The sequence below is a fragment of the Scyliorhinus canicula genome, chromosome 2 (assembly GCF_902713615.1).
Source record: "Scyliorhinus canicula chromosome 2, sScyCan1.1, whole genome shotgun sequence".
Lineage (NCBI taxonomy): Eukaryota > Metazoa > Chordata > Chondrichthyes > Carcharhiniformes > Scyliorhinidae > Scyliorhinus > Scyliorhinus canicula.
Genome location: NC_052147.1, coordinates 210,288,959 through 210,305,054, shown reverse-complemented (window position 1 = coordinate 210,305,054; position 16,096 = coordinate 210,288,959). Strand labels below are relative to the sequence as shown.

The window sequence follows — 16,096 nt, the reverse complement described above, 5'->3', positions numbered from 1 at the left end:
TTCCTTTTGTTTTCTTTCACAGTGTCTTTCATCTAGTCGAGTTAAATAGAGGTCCAGCCAAGCTGGGGCCAGGTTCTGCAAGTTGCTATGGTTATCTGTTCTTCACTGTATGGTCTTTAACCGGTCTTTAACCAGATGTAATCTAATGGTTCTCTTCATTTCAGCCAGCATGGAGTTAATTCACCATTTATGTATCAAGTGAATAAGGATAGATCTATTTTGGCACATTTCTAAACAACATAAATAACGTCAAGTGAGACAAAAGTGATATTGAAGGGCAGCACAATGGCGCAGTGGTTAGCATTGCTGCCTCACGGCGCTGAGGTTCCAGGTTCGATCCCGGCTCTGGGTCAGTGTCCATGTGGTGTTTGCACATTCTCCCCGTGTTTACGTAGGTTTCACCACCACAACCCAAAGATGTGCAGGGTAGGTGGATTATCCATGCTAAATTCCCCCTTAATTGGAAAAAAATAATGGAGTACTCTAAATTCATTAAAAAAAAAAGTGATATTGAAATTCTGACCACAAATTTGAGGATTATATCAGCCATTAAAATAGTTCAGATCCAGTGAAGGACCAGATTTAAGTAGTCAAAATTTGAAATCCCAGTTACCCATTAGGAGAAAAAACCCACAAGATTCCATGGTTTAAAAACAATCCAAATAAACTTTTACTTTTCTGACTTTGTATAGTAACCAATGTACTTATACTCTTGGCATTCAGAATTAGTATGAGCTAAATATGAATTAACAGACCAGCCATGGTTGATCACACCAAACCACATTAAGGGCAGATGTGATCAAGGCAAACCCCAGGGGTTCTTCGGCAATGCACCCATATATTAGTGACCACTGAGAGCTGCAAAGCCTGGTTCGAAATCTGTTGTCTTCACAAGGGATTTCAACTCTTTTTGCTTTCAAAGATCTCATCTCCGAATTCCAACAAATGCTACTCTGATTTGGACTGCCTTGACAACTGCTCACCTTCCGATGGTTGCCTCCCCATCTGAGATTGCATCCCACGGGATTTACAAAGCTACACTCCTGTCTCTAGTTACCAGCTCACTTCCAACTGTTTGGGGACAACTAGCCTCACTGCGCTAGCCCTGCCCCAGGATTTCTCTGAATCTATTCACCAGCTGCACTGAGCTTTAAGTGACTCTTAGGTTGCTTTTGATCCCTCTCTCTCCAGCATGGAACCAGTGACCCACCACCTTCTCAGCTCTCCAGAACATCTCCTGAGCCTTAACTGCACTGATGGTTCTCGAAGCTTCTCTGAGATTCAAACCTCACCATGTTAAAACTGCAGCTATCTCCTTCCCAGAAAACATGCAGATAAATTCACACCAGAGACCCTTGAGCTCCTTCCATCTCCATAATGACCTAACCTTTTAGGGTTCCCTGAATGCTTTTAAATTAATTAAGCTCTAACTCTCAATACAAAACATCTCTCTGGACTGCACTTCTTTGCAAACAGTGTAGACAACCCTGGTGGGATTTTCCGGAAGTGTGATTCTCCGTTTTGCTGGGGCCCAGGGGTTTCCCGACAGCATGGGGCTGTCCCACAACGGGAAACCCCATTGACCAGCCGGCGTAACGGAGAATCTTTCATCCTTGAAACATCCTTGATTTCCTGAAGGAAATCTTTCATCCTTGGCTGATGTGCCTACATGTGACTTCAGACCCACAGCAATGTAGTTGACTTTGAAATACTCTAGCATGCCATTCAGCTCAAGGGCAATTAGGGATGGGCAGCGCTTACCACGATGCCCATATACCATGAAAGAAAAAAACCCATAAGTTCACAAAGCCCCAACTTCTAAGTGTAAGTTGCTTTAGTTGCATTTATCCCATTTTCTGCAGTTCAGCTTTAATCTTCCCAGAACTAAATTTTACCTCTAAAATAACTTGAACCATGAACTAGATATTCAAACTAGCAACAAATCTAATAAAAATGATACAAAGTTGCATGATTAGAGCACATTTCAAAATGTACAGAACCAGATAAATGGAGGTATATATCTACCTCTGCAATTGCATTTTGAATCCTTGTTTACTAATCTTTGTTTACTTTTTAAAAAACAGGCATTAACAAATAATGAATGTTCTAACCACAGTTTTGGAAGTCTTGGATCATTAAGTGACAAAGAGTCAGAGGTATGTATGGAGTTTCATTTTTCTTAGTTAGCCTGCGCTTGCGGCTAATGGGATTGGAATTTGCGTTTAACTTTGGAAAGTGATGTTGCACTACGCATAATCAATCAAAATTAATGTTATAAATATATCAATTGGGATGTCTCAACCAAGTAAAAGGTGTTTCCTTAAAGCGTGCGTGAGCTGAGAATTTGTTTATGTATACCCATTTTAATTTATGAATGGTTGAACCAGGAGACAAATTTTAAGATGAAAGCAACTGCTGAAAGTTATTTACGTACGTTCTGAGCTAAAAAATACAGATACAAAGATTAAAATTGAGATAAAGGAAAAAGATACTTAAAGATGAGATTTCAAATCAGTCTCTGAGGTATCGTTGCAGGCCGGATGCTTGAGTTCCTTTGTTTCTGAAGTGAAGGGGCTGAAACTTGAATTTTGGGTAGCAGCTTCGATAGCTTCAGCAGTCAACCAGTTGGTGTTTGCTTCTCTCTGGTGGATTCAGCAGGTTTTTGGTAGAGTGTGAAGGTTTTCTATTCCTCCCCGAAATTCTGCAGTTACGGCATTTGCAGATTGCCTGGGCCTTTTTGGCAGAAACAGTACTTGATTTCTTTGTCCTCCCTTAGCCCAAACCCCTCTCTGAAGTTGTTTCTCTTAGTTCTTCCTGAGGTTCTGCACACAAAATGATTATTTGCAGCCTGCTTTTATACAGTACCAGAACTTCAATACGCTGCTATCCCAAACTGTTGAATCATGCTCCCATATTAAGTATTGGGTTAGCCTGGGGACATCCCAACCATTGTCTTTTTAGCCTAGGTAATGCACATTTTAAATGTCTTCACCATTAACATGAATAATTCCCATTGTCCCAGTTTCAGGAGGTGGAAAAGAGCTATTCACATTTCAAGGGAAGCCAGACTGAGTTTCAGTTTACCTATGGGGAAATCAAAATTGAATTACAAATGTCTGGATATGTCTACCTGCGATCCATTTTAAATTTTTTGGAAGTTTGACCACATTGGAGCTGAAAAGGTCAGGTGACTTTTGGCAGTCCTCTTTCAGGCTTGTGTTCATTTAAAAAGGAAGATTTGTTTTTGTAACAAAATCTATATCACAGCTACATGTTCATGATGAAGGAAAATAACTATAAATTACAGCTTCCAATCTAGGCAGAAGTATTTCAGTTAGGTTGCTTTAGTCAAATAACTACCCGGTTACAACCACATAACTAGGTCCCAAGCCATTTGCTAATCGTGCAAGCTTGATGCTAAAATAGGGTACAGCATTTCCATCTCCCTACCTGTTCCCCATATCCCTTTAATGTGTTTTTTTAAATCGGAAATGTATATATCCTTCTTGAAACCATTTAATGACTCAGACTCCACTGCACTATGGGGCAGCAAGTTCTACAAATTCACCACCCTCTGCGAGAGGTAGTTCTTCCTCCCCTCCGTTCTAAATCTACCACTCCTCAACCTATATCTTTGACCTCACATTCTAGATTACCCACAAGGGGGAACATTCGGTTTACGTTTACTTCATCAATCTCTTTTAGTATTTTGTATATCTGTTGATGGCGACCCTGATCAGATCATTGCTCACTGTATATCGTGCAAACTCATGAATGGGCTAAAGGCTGCCACTTTTGTTGTGAAAAGTGTCCAATCTATCTCCAATTACCATGGAAGGGTAAGGTGTCCCAAAACTTTGAACAATTGAAGCTAGCCCTTTCACGCTGTTACTTTGCAATAGCAACAAGAGTGGTATTCTCCTCCAGCAGGATGCTTCCGGCAAGCCAAAAAATAGTTCTCCTACCGCACGAATGAGAAATGTGGCGTATTAATTTCAGTGCCGGTTTGATGCTAGGTAGGCAGGCTGCACATCCCGACTGGCAGCAGATCATATTGAACAGCGCGTTCCTTCCACTGTTTGCAACAAGGTACAAGCCTGTGGTTGCAAAACTAAAAACAATATTGTCCAACATTAGATGTGATTCCGTGATTGGATAAGACTTGCTAAACAATCTTAATTATGTTAAGAATTACAATGTAAACCAATTCAGGATTATCAGTCGGATTCGCAATGTGGTTCAGCATTGTCCAACTCCTAGCCAATGCCACCCATGATCTTAAGCTTGCCATTGTCTGATCTGATAGCACTGGTGGTCATGAGGAGGCAAAGGTTGTTCCTGTCTGAGTATATCGCTGCTCAGATGGAATTTGACATTGGTCCCAGTCCCCGACCCGTCTCTCGGGAGCCCGAATCCCACATCCTGAGCCGCCTTGTGGAAATGCCCTCCGTGCCCTTTAGCACTGTGTGGAGGGGTTTTCTTTATGGGTTGTTGTGCACACCTTCACTTCCTTGCTCTCACATGCCCTGGTGTGCTCAGTTGCCTTGCGGAGGTGGAGGACCCTAGTGGAGGTCTCTCCATACAGGATCCTCCCCCTTACCATCAGTGACCTGGGGTGGCATGTTGAGCTTGCAGCAGTCCCATGCAATGGTAGAGCGTACTGGTTCGCGGACTAACATGGTACCTGTGCATTTTGCAGCCTTGTGGAATCGGTGACCACCTGTATGTAAGTTTTAATAGACTGCACCCCCTTTTCTGTCATTTGAAAAACCTTTTGTTGCAGTTTTTTGCACTTCAGTCCCATGTTCCTGATTTACAGGCAACCGGTGCGGAGAGGAGTGGGGAAAGAGGAGGACTTCCTCCTCGACCTAGCCAAACTCGCCATAAACAGATCCCGGCAGCAGGCGATGGAGGAAGTCTTCTAGCCTAACTGTCTGCCCCGCTACCGCATCTATATTTGTGGCCAGGTGACCCTGGAGAGGGAGCATACGGTGTCTGCCGGCACTATTGAGGGGTCTATGCCTGGTGGGAACTGTGGGGACTGGATGTTTGACTCATTTGATTATATTGTGATTTAATGTTTAAAGTTTTTTTTTTATCCATTTGTTTTTGTTTAATGCAGTATCCCTTAAAGGGGCCGCTTTTCCGATTTATCCCTCAATTTGTTTACTTTAGTTTAATTGGTTCAACCAAAATAGTATCCCATGCTAGAGCTTACATATATTCACATACATGGCCTTGTTCTTTTTTTGACAGAAGGAGCACGTCTGTGCATTGTACCCTTTTCAACTAAACAAGCTTGGGGACAGCCATTCCCTGGTACATTCCTCATGGCATTGACTTGTCCAACCAGAGTTGACCTGCGTGGTTTGAATTTGAACAAACGCTTGGCAGTTACCATGTTGCATTCTCCATGGCAACGCCTCTTCTAATTGCCAACCAATCGGCAGCATAATTTGCTGTTTCCTTTGCTATTGGTATTCTTGCGAACTATCCTGATGACTGCAACACTAAAATCTTCAAAAAGAAAATATTTTCTGATGAGGTTTTTAACTGTGGACCACGATAACTCTTTACCCTCGCACTCCAAATTCCTCTGCAGCCCAGGCAGGCAACACAGCCTTGTGACAGGATCGAGGGTCTCGTAGAACAGTGTCAATGCCCCTAACTATACTATGCCCCTAACTATACTATCGCCAATTACAACAACATTTCTTTTCTCTCCCTCACTTGAATGGCTCCCTGTACCATGGTGCTGTCATCAGTTTGCTCATCCCCTCTGCAGTCCCTGTCCTTGTCCACACAGGTAGCAAGACTTGTTCGAGAACATCGAGGGCTGAGGCTCCTACAACCATATCTCCTTGATCCCTCTACCTGTCTCACTCGCAGCCACAACCTGACCACTGGCCGAATTCAAGTTAGTTAGTCTAAGGGGCGTGACTGCCTCCTGAAACAGTGTCCAGGTATCTCCTTTCCTTCTCTGATGGCTCCCCTCATCACTCACCTGATTAAGGAGCTGCACTCCGAATGTTAGTGACTCCAAACATATCTGTTGAACTTTAACCTGGTGGTGTAAGACCCCTCCCTGATGTGTCACATTAACAGATGTCACGTTTCTCTATTCTCCATTATGATAAAATAAATATACATTTTTGAAGTTTGCTTATATTTTAATTCCGACTTTAATCTAATTTATTTGTCTCAATCATTTATTCTGCTTGGTTAAAATTTTAATTAAAGGTGAAAAATTCTGGGGCGGCACAGTGGTTATCACTGCTGCCTCACGATGGCGAGGACCTGGGTTTGATCCCGGCCCCGGTCACTGTCCGTGTGGAGTTGGCACATTCTCCCCGTTTTTGCGTGGGTCTCGCCCCACAACCCAAAGATGTGCCGGGTAGGTGAATTGGCCACTCTAAATTGCCCTTAATTGGTTAAAAAAAATTGGGTACTTTAAATTTTTAAAAAATGATGAGGATTTTAAAAGATTTAAAGGGGCCGAGGGCTCAGGAAAGGTTAGTAAAGTTTCCAAAACATGTAATAGAACAGAGAGTATAGAAAGCGACAGGAATCCAACTTCAGGCACAGCAAGAAAGAAGACATGTGAGAAGGGGGCAGTCAATGCAGGACTGAGGGTATTGTACCTAAATGCACGCAGTTTACGAAACAAGATAAATGAGCTTGTTGAGCACATTTAAATTGGAGGTTACGATGTTGTGGGCCTCAGAGAGATCGCTGCAAAGGGATCAGTGCTGCGATTTAAATATCCAAGGACATGTGTCCTATCGAAAGGACAGGCAGATGGGGGAGGGGGAGGTTGCATTGTTAGTAAGAAATGAACTTAAATTGATAGCAAGAAGCGATATAGGGTCGGAAGGCGTAGAATCTGTGTGCATAAAGTTGAGGAATTGCAAAGGATAAAAGACCCTTTATATACAGGCCCCCGAGGACTGGGAAGCCTTTAAAAGCAAGCAGAGGATAACTAAAAAAAAAAATAAAGGGGGAGAAGGTGAAACATGAGTGCATGCCGCTTAGTAGTATAAGCTAGCTAATAATAAAGATTTTGAGAGTTTTTTTTGATAAGGGAGGCAAGAATGGATGTTGGACCACTGGAAAATGAAACTGGAGAAGTAGTAATAGGGAATAAAGAAATGCAGCGGAACTGAATAGGTACTTTGCATCAGTCTTCATAGACACAAGTGGCATACCAGAACTCCTGGAGAATCAGGGGGCAGAGGTGAGTGAAGTGGACATCACTAAGGAGAAGGTGTTGGGGAAACTGAAAAAGTCTGAAAGTGGATAAATAAACTGGACCAGATGAACCACACCCCAGGATTCTGAAGGAGATAGCTGAGGAAGATTGTGGAGGCATTGGTAGTGATCTTTCAGGAGGGTCCCGGAGGGTTGGAAAGTGGTAAATGTCACACCCCTGTTTAAGAAGGGAGAGAGGCAGAAGACAGTAAATTATCAGCTGGCTCACCTTACTTCGGTTTTAAAGATTTGAGTCTATTATTATGGAGTACACAGAAGTGCATTGTAAAATAGGATTGAGTCAGCATGGATTCGTCAAGGGGAAGTTGTGCCTGATAAATCTGTTAGAATTCTTTTGAGGAAGTTAGACCAAGGTGAACCAGTGGACGTGATCTATTTAGATTTCCAGAAGGCCTTTGACAAGGTGCCGTACAGGAGGCTGCTAAATAAGATAAGATCCCATGTGTTAGGCGCAAGGTGCTTGCATGGATAGAGGATTGTCTGACTGGCAGAAGGCAGGGAGTGGGAAGAAAGGTGTCCTTTTCAGGATGGCAGCCAGTGACTAGTGGTGTTGGGACCACAGCTATTCATGATATACTTAATGATCTGGAAGAAGAAACTGAGGGCATTGTTGCCAAGTTTGCAGATGATTCAAAGATATGTAGAGGGACATGTTGTGTTGAGGAACCAGAAAGGCTGCAGAAGGACCTGGACAGGATAAGAGAGTGGGCAAAGTGGCAGATGGAATACAACGTGGAAAAATCAGAGGTTGTGCACTTTGGTCGGAAGAACAGAGGCATAGACTATTTTCTGAATGGGTAACGGTTTTGGTGGTCTGAAGCACAAAAGGGACTTGGGAGTCCTTGTTCACGATTCTCTTGAGGTTAACATGCAGATTTAGATGGCAGTTAAGAAGGCAAATGCAATGTTAGCATTCATGTCGAGAGGGTTAGAATACAAGAGCCGCGATGTACTGTTGAGGCTGTATAAGGCTCTGGTCAGACTCCATTTTGGAATATTGTGAGTAGTTTTGGGTCCCTTATCTAAGGAAAGATGTTCTGGCCTTGGAGAGGGTCCAGAACAGGATCCCTGGAATGAAGGACTTGTCATTAGAAGAGCAGTTGAGGACTCTGGGCCTGTACTCTGTGGAATTTAGAAGGATGAGGGGATCTCATTGACATTTACAGAATACTGAGAGGCCTGGATAGAGTGAACGTGGGGAGAATGTTTCCACTAGCTGGAGAAACTAGAACCTGAGGGCACAGCTTCAGACTGAAAGGACGGTCCTTTAAAACAGAGATGAGGAATTTCTTCAGACAGAGGGTGGTGAATCTGTGAACTCTTAGCCGCAGAAAGCTGTGGAGGCCAATTCACTGAGCGTCTTTAAGACAGGGATAGATAGGTTCTTGATTAATAAGGGGATGAGGGGTTATGGGGAGAAGGCAGGAGAATGGGGATGAGAAAAATATCAGCCATGAATGAATGGCGGAGCAGACTCGGTGGGCCAAGTGGCCTAATTCTGCTCCTTGGTCTTATGGTATCCCATAAAGTGTCATGGCATCTAGGCAAATATGGGCAGGGAAGCTTCCTTTCAGATTATCATCTGGCACCCCTCCTTAGCTGATGAATCAGCGATCTTCCATGTTGTATTCAATGGACACTGATGAACCATCTGTATATTTCCACAATTCCTTACTTGTAAAAGATCAGATATACAAAGTTAGCTTTTGCCTTGTCATAGAGTTCTAACAGACTGGCCAGTGTGCTTCAATTTTTCGGGATCCTATTTCTTGAGTTTATATGCCAGCAGCAACTGTCTACCTAAAATCGATTTGGTTAACATTGACCTTGCAAAAAAACTAATTTAAATTTTAATGACTAAGTAAGACGGGCACCGAATTGTGGTGTCTTAGGGAATAAAGGGATATGGCGAGTGGGAAAGTGGAGCGCAAGGATCAGCTGTGATCATATTGAATGGCGGATCATGAATGATGGGCTGTGTGGCCTACTTCTGCTACTATTTTGTATATTCTAATACTTTGTTTGTCAATAAGGTTTGTTCCAGCAAGCTGAAACTTAGACATTGTGCAAAGATATATGACAGATAAATGGGGAACAGTATTGTATAATTCAAAACAATTAACACTGTTTGTAACAACACATTCTGAAGTGTAGTACTGTCTTCATCTGAGCTAGTTATTTGACTTCTTGTTGCTTTGTTAAATTGAAGGTGTTTTATTCAAGATGAGTTACATTAGTGTTCCATTGGCTGCATCATGGGAGTAACAAAGTTTGGGTTTCTACCTATGTGCGCTGGATTCCAGTTTTTACAATCAGACCTACACTGTGATGGAAAATAAAGACCTACTGGTGTTTTTCACAACTGATCGTAGACATGTGCAAAGCTGTCTTGATGGGACCCGGGAGCTTTTTGAAAACTTGGATTTTGCTTGCCTGGAGAAATATTTTTAATCAAGCAGACCTCAAAAACGAAGAAAGAAAACTTTGTTTTAAAAGTAGACTAGGAAGGAACTTAGAACATTATTGTGGAATGGGGGAAATGCTTTTAATTATTGTGTCTCCAGTTTTATTTACTTTTTAAGTCTCTGATATAATTACAAATGTGTATTTTTCATAATGTGGGGAAATGTGACTTGTCCACTTTGGCAAGAAGAGAAAAGCAATCTACTACTTAAATGGAGAGAGATTCCAGAACACAATGGTACAGACTGAGGGATCTGGGTGTTCTGGTGCACGAATCACAAAAACTTAGTACGCGGGGCGCAGCAAGCGATTAGGAAGACAAATGAAATGCTGCCATTTATTGCAAGGTGAGTGGAATATAAAAGTAGAGAAGTTTTAAAACAAGTGTACAGGGCTGTGGTGAGACCACAAATGGAATACTATGTATGGTTTTGGTCCCCTTATTTTAAAAAAAATATAATTGTGTTAGCTCAGAGAAGGTTCACTCAACTGATTCCTGCGATAAAAGGTTTATCTTATGAAAGGTTGGGCCTATACCTATTGGAATTTAGGAGAAAGTGTTGGGGCGGGATTCTTTGGCTGCGTCCGCCCGGCGACTGGAAATTCCCGCCCGAGGTCAATGGGTCTGCGCCCCTCTGTGGCGATCTTGCGGTGGGTGCAGCCAAAGAATCCAGCCCAAGGGGAGTTTCTGGGGTGGATACCGGGATGTTGTTTCCACTTGTAGGAGGGTCTAACACCAGGGGACACAGTTTAAGATTAAGAGGTCAACTTTCAATAGATGAAGAAATTCTCTCTCAACGGGTCACTATTATATGGAATCCTCTTATCCAGAAAGCAGTGGAGGCTGGGTAATCGAATTTATTCAGGCTAAGTTTTACAGATTTTTGATTGACAAGAGAACCAAGCCATGATCTTATTGAATGGCAGAGCAGGTTTGAAGGGCTGAATAGCCTACTCCTGCTTATACGTCCTATGTTCAGTCACCTCATGGATGTAATGGATGAGTAATAGATAAGGTGGAGGGCTGTTGTAGGCTGCAAAGAGACATTGATAGGATGCAGAGCTGGGCCGAAAAATGGCAGATGGAGTTTAACCCTGATAAATGCAAGGTGATTCATTTTGGGAGAAAAAATTTGAACGCTGATTACAAAGTCAACGGCAGGGTTCTGAGGAATGTGGAGGAACAGGGAGATCTTGGGGTCCATATCCACAGATCTCTGAAGGTTGCCACTCAAGTGGATAGAGCCGTGAAGAAGGCTTATAGTGTGTTAGCGTTTATTAACGGGGGCTTGAGTTTAAGAGCCGCGGGGTTATGCTGCAACTATACATGGCCCTGGTGAGACCGCATTTGGAGTGTTGTGTGCAGTTCTGATCGCATCATTGTAGGAGGGATTGGGGGGTGAAGGGGAGATTTGCCAGGATGCTGCCTGGTTTGCAGGATAAGTCTTATGAGGAAAGGTTGAGGGAGCTAGGGCTTTACTCTTTACACCAGTGCACGTGAGAACACCACCCACCAGGTATGCGGTACGTACTCGTGCGACTCGGCCAACGTTGTCTACCTCATACGCTGCAGGAAAGGATGTCCCGAAGCGTGGTACATTGGCGAGACCATGCAGACGCTGCGACAACGAATGAAAGGACATCGCGCGACAATCACCAGGCAGGAATGTTCCCTTCCAGTCGGGGAACACTTCAGCAGTCAAGGGCATTCGGCCTCTGATCTCCGGGTAAGCGTTCGCCAAGGTGGCCTTCAGGACGCGCGACAACGCAGAATCGCCAAGCAGAAACTTATAGCCAAGTTCCACACACATGAGTACGACCTCAACCAGGACCTGTGATTCATGTCGCATTACATTCATCCCCCACCATCTGGCCTGGGCTTGCGAAATCCTACCAACTGTCCTGGCTTAGACAATTCACACCTCTTTAACCTGGGATTACCCCTATCTCTGGATCTGTAACGACTTAATCACCTGCTAATGCTCGCATTCTAAACATTGTCTGGCATCTTTGAATTTGTCCATATAGATGTTTCTGGAACATACCTCTTCATTCACCTGAGGAAGGAGCAGTGCTCCTTTGGAACAAACATGTTGGACTTTAACCTGGTGTTGTAAGACTTCTTACTGTGCTCACCCCAGTCCAACGCCGGCATCTCCACATCATTTTCTCTTTGGAGCGGAGGAGGATGAGAGGTGACTTAATAGAGGTTTATAAAATGATGAGGGGGATAGATAAAGTGGACGTTCAGAGACTATTTCCTCAGGTGGGTGTAGCTGTTACAAGGGGACATAACTATAAGATTCAGGGTGGGACATACAGGATGGATGACCGAGGTAGGTTCTTTACTCAGAGAGTGGTTAAAGTGTGGAATGGACTGCCTGCTGTGATAGTGGAGTCGGACACTTTAGGAACTTTCAAGCGGTTATTGGATAGGCACATGGAGCACACCAGAATGACAAGGAGTGGGATAGCTTGATCTTGGTTTCGGAGAATGCTCGGCACAACATCGAGGCTTGAAGGGCCTGTTCTGTGCTGTACTGTTCTATGCTCACTCATTCACCCATTCACGACATTTGGTAACATTCACACTGGACATTTAAAGTTGACCTTAAGGCAGCAAGTGCTGAGAAAAAGAGGTGCATTCAGTCTTTTTACATTCGCCATCCATAGAATGCTCATTCTAGGCTGTCCTTCCTGCCTCTAGATGCCCCAGCCTATTGGGTCTGAATTGTCTGTCCTTAGTGCTCAGCAATAGCTTAATATGTGTGCGTATTTCACAGGCTTTAAAAAATATAAATTGAGTAAATTATAAAACAACAAGTATGAGAAATGCAGGAAGAAGAAAGAGTAAAGTAGGGGAAGGGACAGTCTGGTGGAAAGCTGGTAGGGGAGTCTTCAATCAGATGGAGAGAAAGACTAAGAGAATAAATAAAACAAAAAAAAAAGCCCATTTGTGTGGTAGAAAATCATTTTCTTTATTTTAAATCTGAGCAGTGCTCCTGGAGATTTGAAGATATTTTAAAGAATCTTATCTGTATCCATCTACTTTCACTTGTCAGATTGGTCCCTGGTAACCATGTTACTATTAATGTGTATGTGGATAGAATGCTGAAAATTGCACTGTATTCTGCCTTGATACCAGATCCGTTGCAATCATTACTTGGGAGTTTCTCCAGATTTGAAAGCTGAAAGGAATTTGCTATTGTGTCTCCCTGCTTTTTAACCAAGATTGTCAAGTGCTCCAAAGTTATGCGCTAAAGTTATATTCCATAGTTTTGCAGCTGGGTTCTATGAAAGTATTTCAAACACTCTGTTCACAAAAATATATGGAGTATATTTATTTATTGCTAATTGTTTCTGTTTAATGAATGTTTCACCGTTACAGCTTTGCATCCCAACATAAGCATCTGACCCAAGGATCTCTCCCATTACCTGTGGTTATCCTCACTTGTTGATTCCAGTGCATCCTTGGATATGATTTTACTGTTTATTTTTTGAAACTTGACTTTGTGCTTCTTCATACAACCAACCTGAGTCCTGACGGGAGTAAATAAAAATTCTGAACTAAAGCCAGGAGAATATTAGAGGTGATTTTAGGAAAGAATGTAATTAGAATATTGTAACATAAAGAATGAATAGGAAAATTGTTAGAAGATTGTAGGATACATGTGTTGGAGTTACTGAAGACGATAAGAAAATAACATATTTTAATTACTTGTTAATAGTATTAAGGAGAAAAATAGAAGCTTCTTATTTCCACTGTTGTATATTCCAGAAAATGTTATTATCCATGTGGAAAAGCACTTTGTCATAAACTGGCTTAAACCTTGGGATTTGATGTAGGGGTTTTGCAGGGTTCCAGCTGCAGCTAGAGAGATCCTTGGGTACTGGAGAGGTTATGAAGAAATGGAAGCAAACGTAGTGGCCGAAGTCTGCCGTCCTCGTTCGTGACTGGGATTTTTCAGTGCCACTGAAAGTGAATGAAGTTTTGGCCGAAATGCCAAATTCTTCGTCCTCACTCACAATGGGTCATGCCACAGATGGGACAGGAGAATCCTGCCCAGTATCTCTGTGTAAAATTGGTAAATCTTGACCTAAACACCTGCAACCATCTGTTAACCTATCCCTGGTTCTCGGGTAGACTGAGAGTGCTTGATTGTGTAACACTTCAATAAGAAACAGACAGCATTGATTAGTGGGGTGCAGTGCTGCCTGATAGATCTCCAAGTAGATTGTGAACTCCTCAGGAAGTTACCACATGAAATGCTTCAATTAAAATCTAAATACCCTGCGATAGGGTGAGATGTTAGATTTGATTATTTTTTCAAGGGAAAGAGGAAATGTAAAGAGGTGCACTTGAGAAGTGTGCTGTTGGGCTAGGAGGGGACATTTTGAATGGAGTACAGCAGCATCAGGGCTAATGCCCTTGTCCTTGTGTCTTATTATTGGAAACCAGCTGTAAGTTTATTAAATTTGAATGTTACTGTAAAATCGTGAGAATAGCAGGGACTGAGGAGATGTGGGTAATGATTTTCAGAAGGATTTGGATCAATTGTGCAATTGAGCAGTTAAATAGCTTATAAAAATTCTTAAATTATATTGAATGATAGCTAAAAAGAATGAGCAAACCTAGTTCAGAACTGCAGCAGCTCTGCTTGTGGTGTTGAAAGCCACTGCTCCCTGGAACTTTGTTACCCGTGGCTCCTTTTCAAATTTCCTCCGGTGGCATCTTTCAGATCAACAGGTTTCCATTGCATGACTGCATATATCAGTTCACTGATGTCTTACTTCTGGATATAATTACTTCATGAGAGCAAGAGCATAATAGATATAAGCAGGAGTAGGCCATTTGGCCTCGCGCTTTCTTGGTCATTCAGTGAGATCTGGTTGTGGACACGACCCCACTTTCTTGTCTGCCCTTGATTCCCTTGTAGATCAAAAATCTGTCTAACTCATCCTTGAATCTATTCCATGGTCCAAGCTATACTGCTTTCTGAGATAAAGAATTTCCAAGATTGACAGCCCTCAGAAGAAATTCCATCATGTCTGTTTTAAACGAGAGACCACTTATTTTGAAACTATGCCTCTTAGTTCTAGATTCCCCAATGAAGGGAAACAACTTCTCAGCATTTACTTTTCCCAGCCCCCTCCGGTACTTGTATGTTTGTTCTTGTAAACTCCAATGGATACAAGCTCAATCTGTTCAACCTTTTCCTTCCAAGAGAACCCTTTCATTCCAGCAATCAACCTATGGACCTAGGTGGCCCACGTGGGTATCAATGACATAGATAGAACCGGACAGAGTTCCTGCTAAGGGAGTGTGAACAGCTAGGTGCTAAATTAAAAAGCAGAACCAAAAAGGTGGTAATCTCTGGATTACTGCCTGAGCCACGAGCTAATTGGCACAGGGTCAATAAGATTAAGGAGGTAAAGGTGTGGGAGAAATGGGTTTCAATTCATGGGACATTGGCACTGGTACTGGAAAAGGGGAGAGCTGTTCCGATGGGATGGTCTTCATCTGAATCATGCTGGAATCAGAGTCCTAGTGAATTGTGTAACTAGGGCTGTAAATAATAGGGCTTTAAATGGAATGGGGGGGGGGGGGGGGGGGGGGATGGGGGGAAGAGGGTCAAGTTGTAGGGTAAATTGGAAAAACAAAATTCAAGGAGGAGGTAACTGTACAGGCTAGCAATATGGCGGATGGTTACCAGAAAGTAAAGATGTGGGACAGAAAGGGTGAATGTCTTTATGGGTGGTACGGTAACACAGTGGTTAGCACTGTTGCTTCACAGCGGCAGGATCCCAGGTTCGATTCCCAGCCTGGGTCACTGCCTGTGCGGAATCTGCACATTCTCCGTGTCTGCGTGGGTTTCCTCCGGGTGCTCCAGTTTCCTCCCACAAGTCCCGAAAGACGTGCTGTTAGGTAATTTGGACATTCTGAATTCTCCTTCAGTGTACCCGAAGAGGCGCTGGAATGTGGCGACTGGAGGCTTTTCACAGTAACTTCATTGCAGTTTTAAGCCTACTTGTGACAATAAAGATTATTATTATAATTATTAATAAACCAAGGAATTGTGGAAGAGTTGGGAAATTTAACAGTAGAACAAATTTAAAAGCTTTGTATCTAGATGCACGGAGCATTTGGAACAAATCTAATGAGTTAGCGGTGCAAATGGAAATGCAAAATGTCCTTTGAGTAATCTGTAGGTCCCCAAACAGTAGTTCTGCAGTGGGGCAGAGTACAAACCAGAAAATACTGGGGGCTTGTAAGAAAGGTACGGCAATAATCATGGGTGATTTTAATATGCACATAGACTGGAAGAATCAAATTGCCAAGGGTGGCCTGGGGGCAGAGTTCAGT

General features: G+C 42.8%; 1 protein-coding gene across 6 annotated transcripts in view; it reads left to right on the top strand.

Annotated features, from left to right (window-relative positions):
- LOC119961928 (serine/threonine-protein kinase tousled-like 1) overlaps positions 1-16,096 on the top strand; it is a 252,762-nt gene that overhangs the window by 65,966 nt on the left and 170,700 nt on the right. For all 6 annotated transcript variants that reach the window (XM_038789486.1, XM_038789485.1, XM_038789488.1 and 3 more), the window contains exon 4: positions 2,085-2,156. In XM_038789486.1, the coding sequence (XP_038645414.1) occupies positions 2,085-2,156 (72 nt within the window). The remainder of the gene's footprint in view (positions 1-2,084; positions 2,157-16,096) is intronic.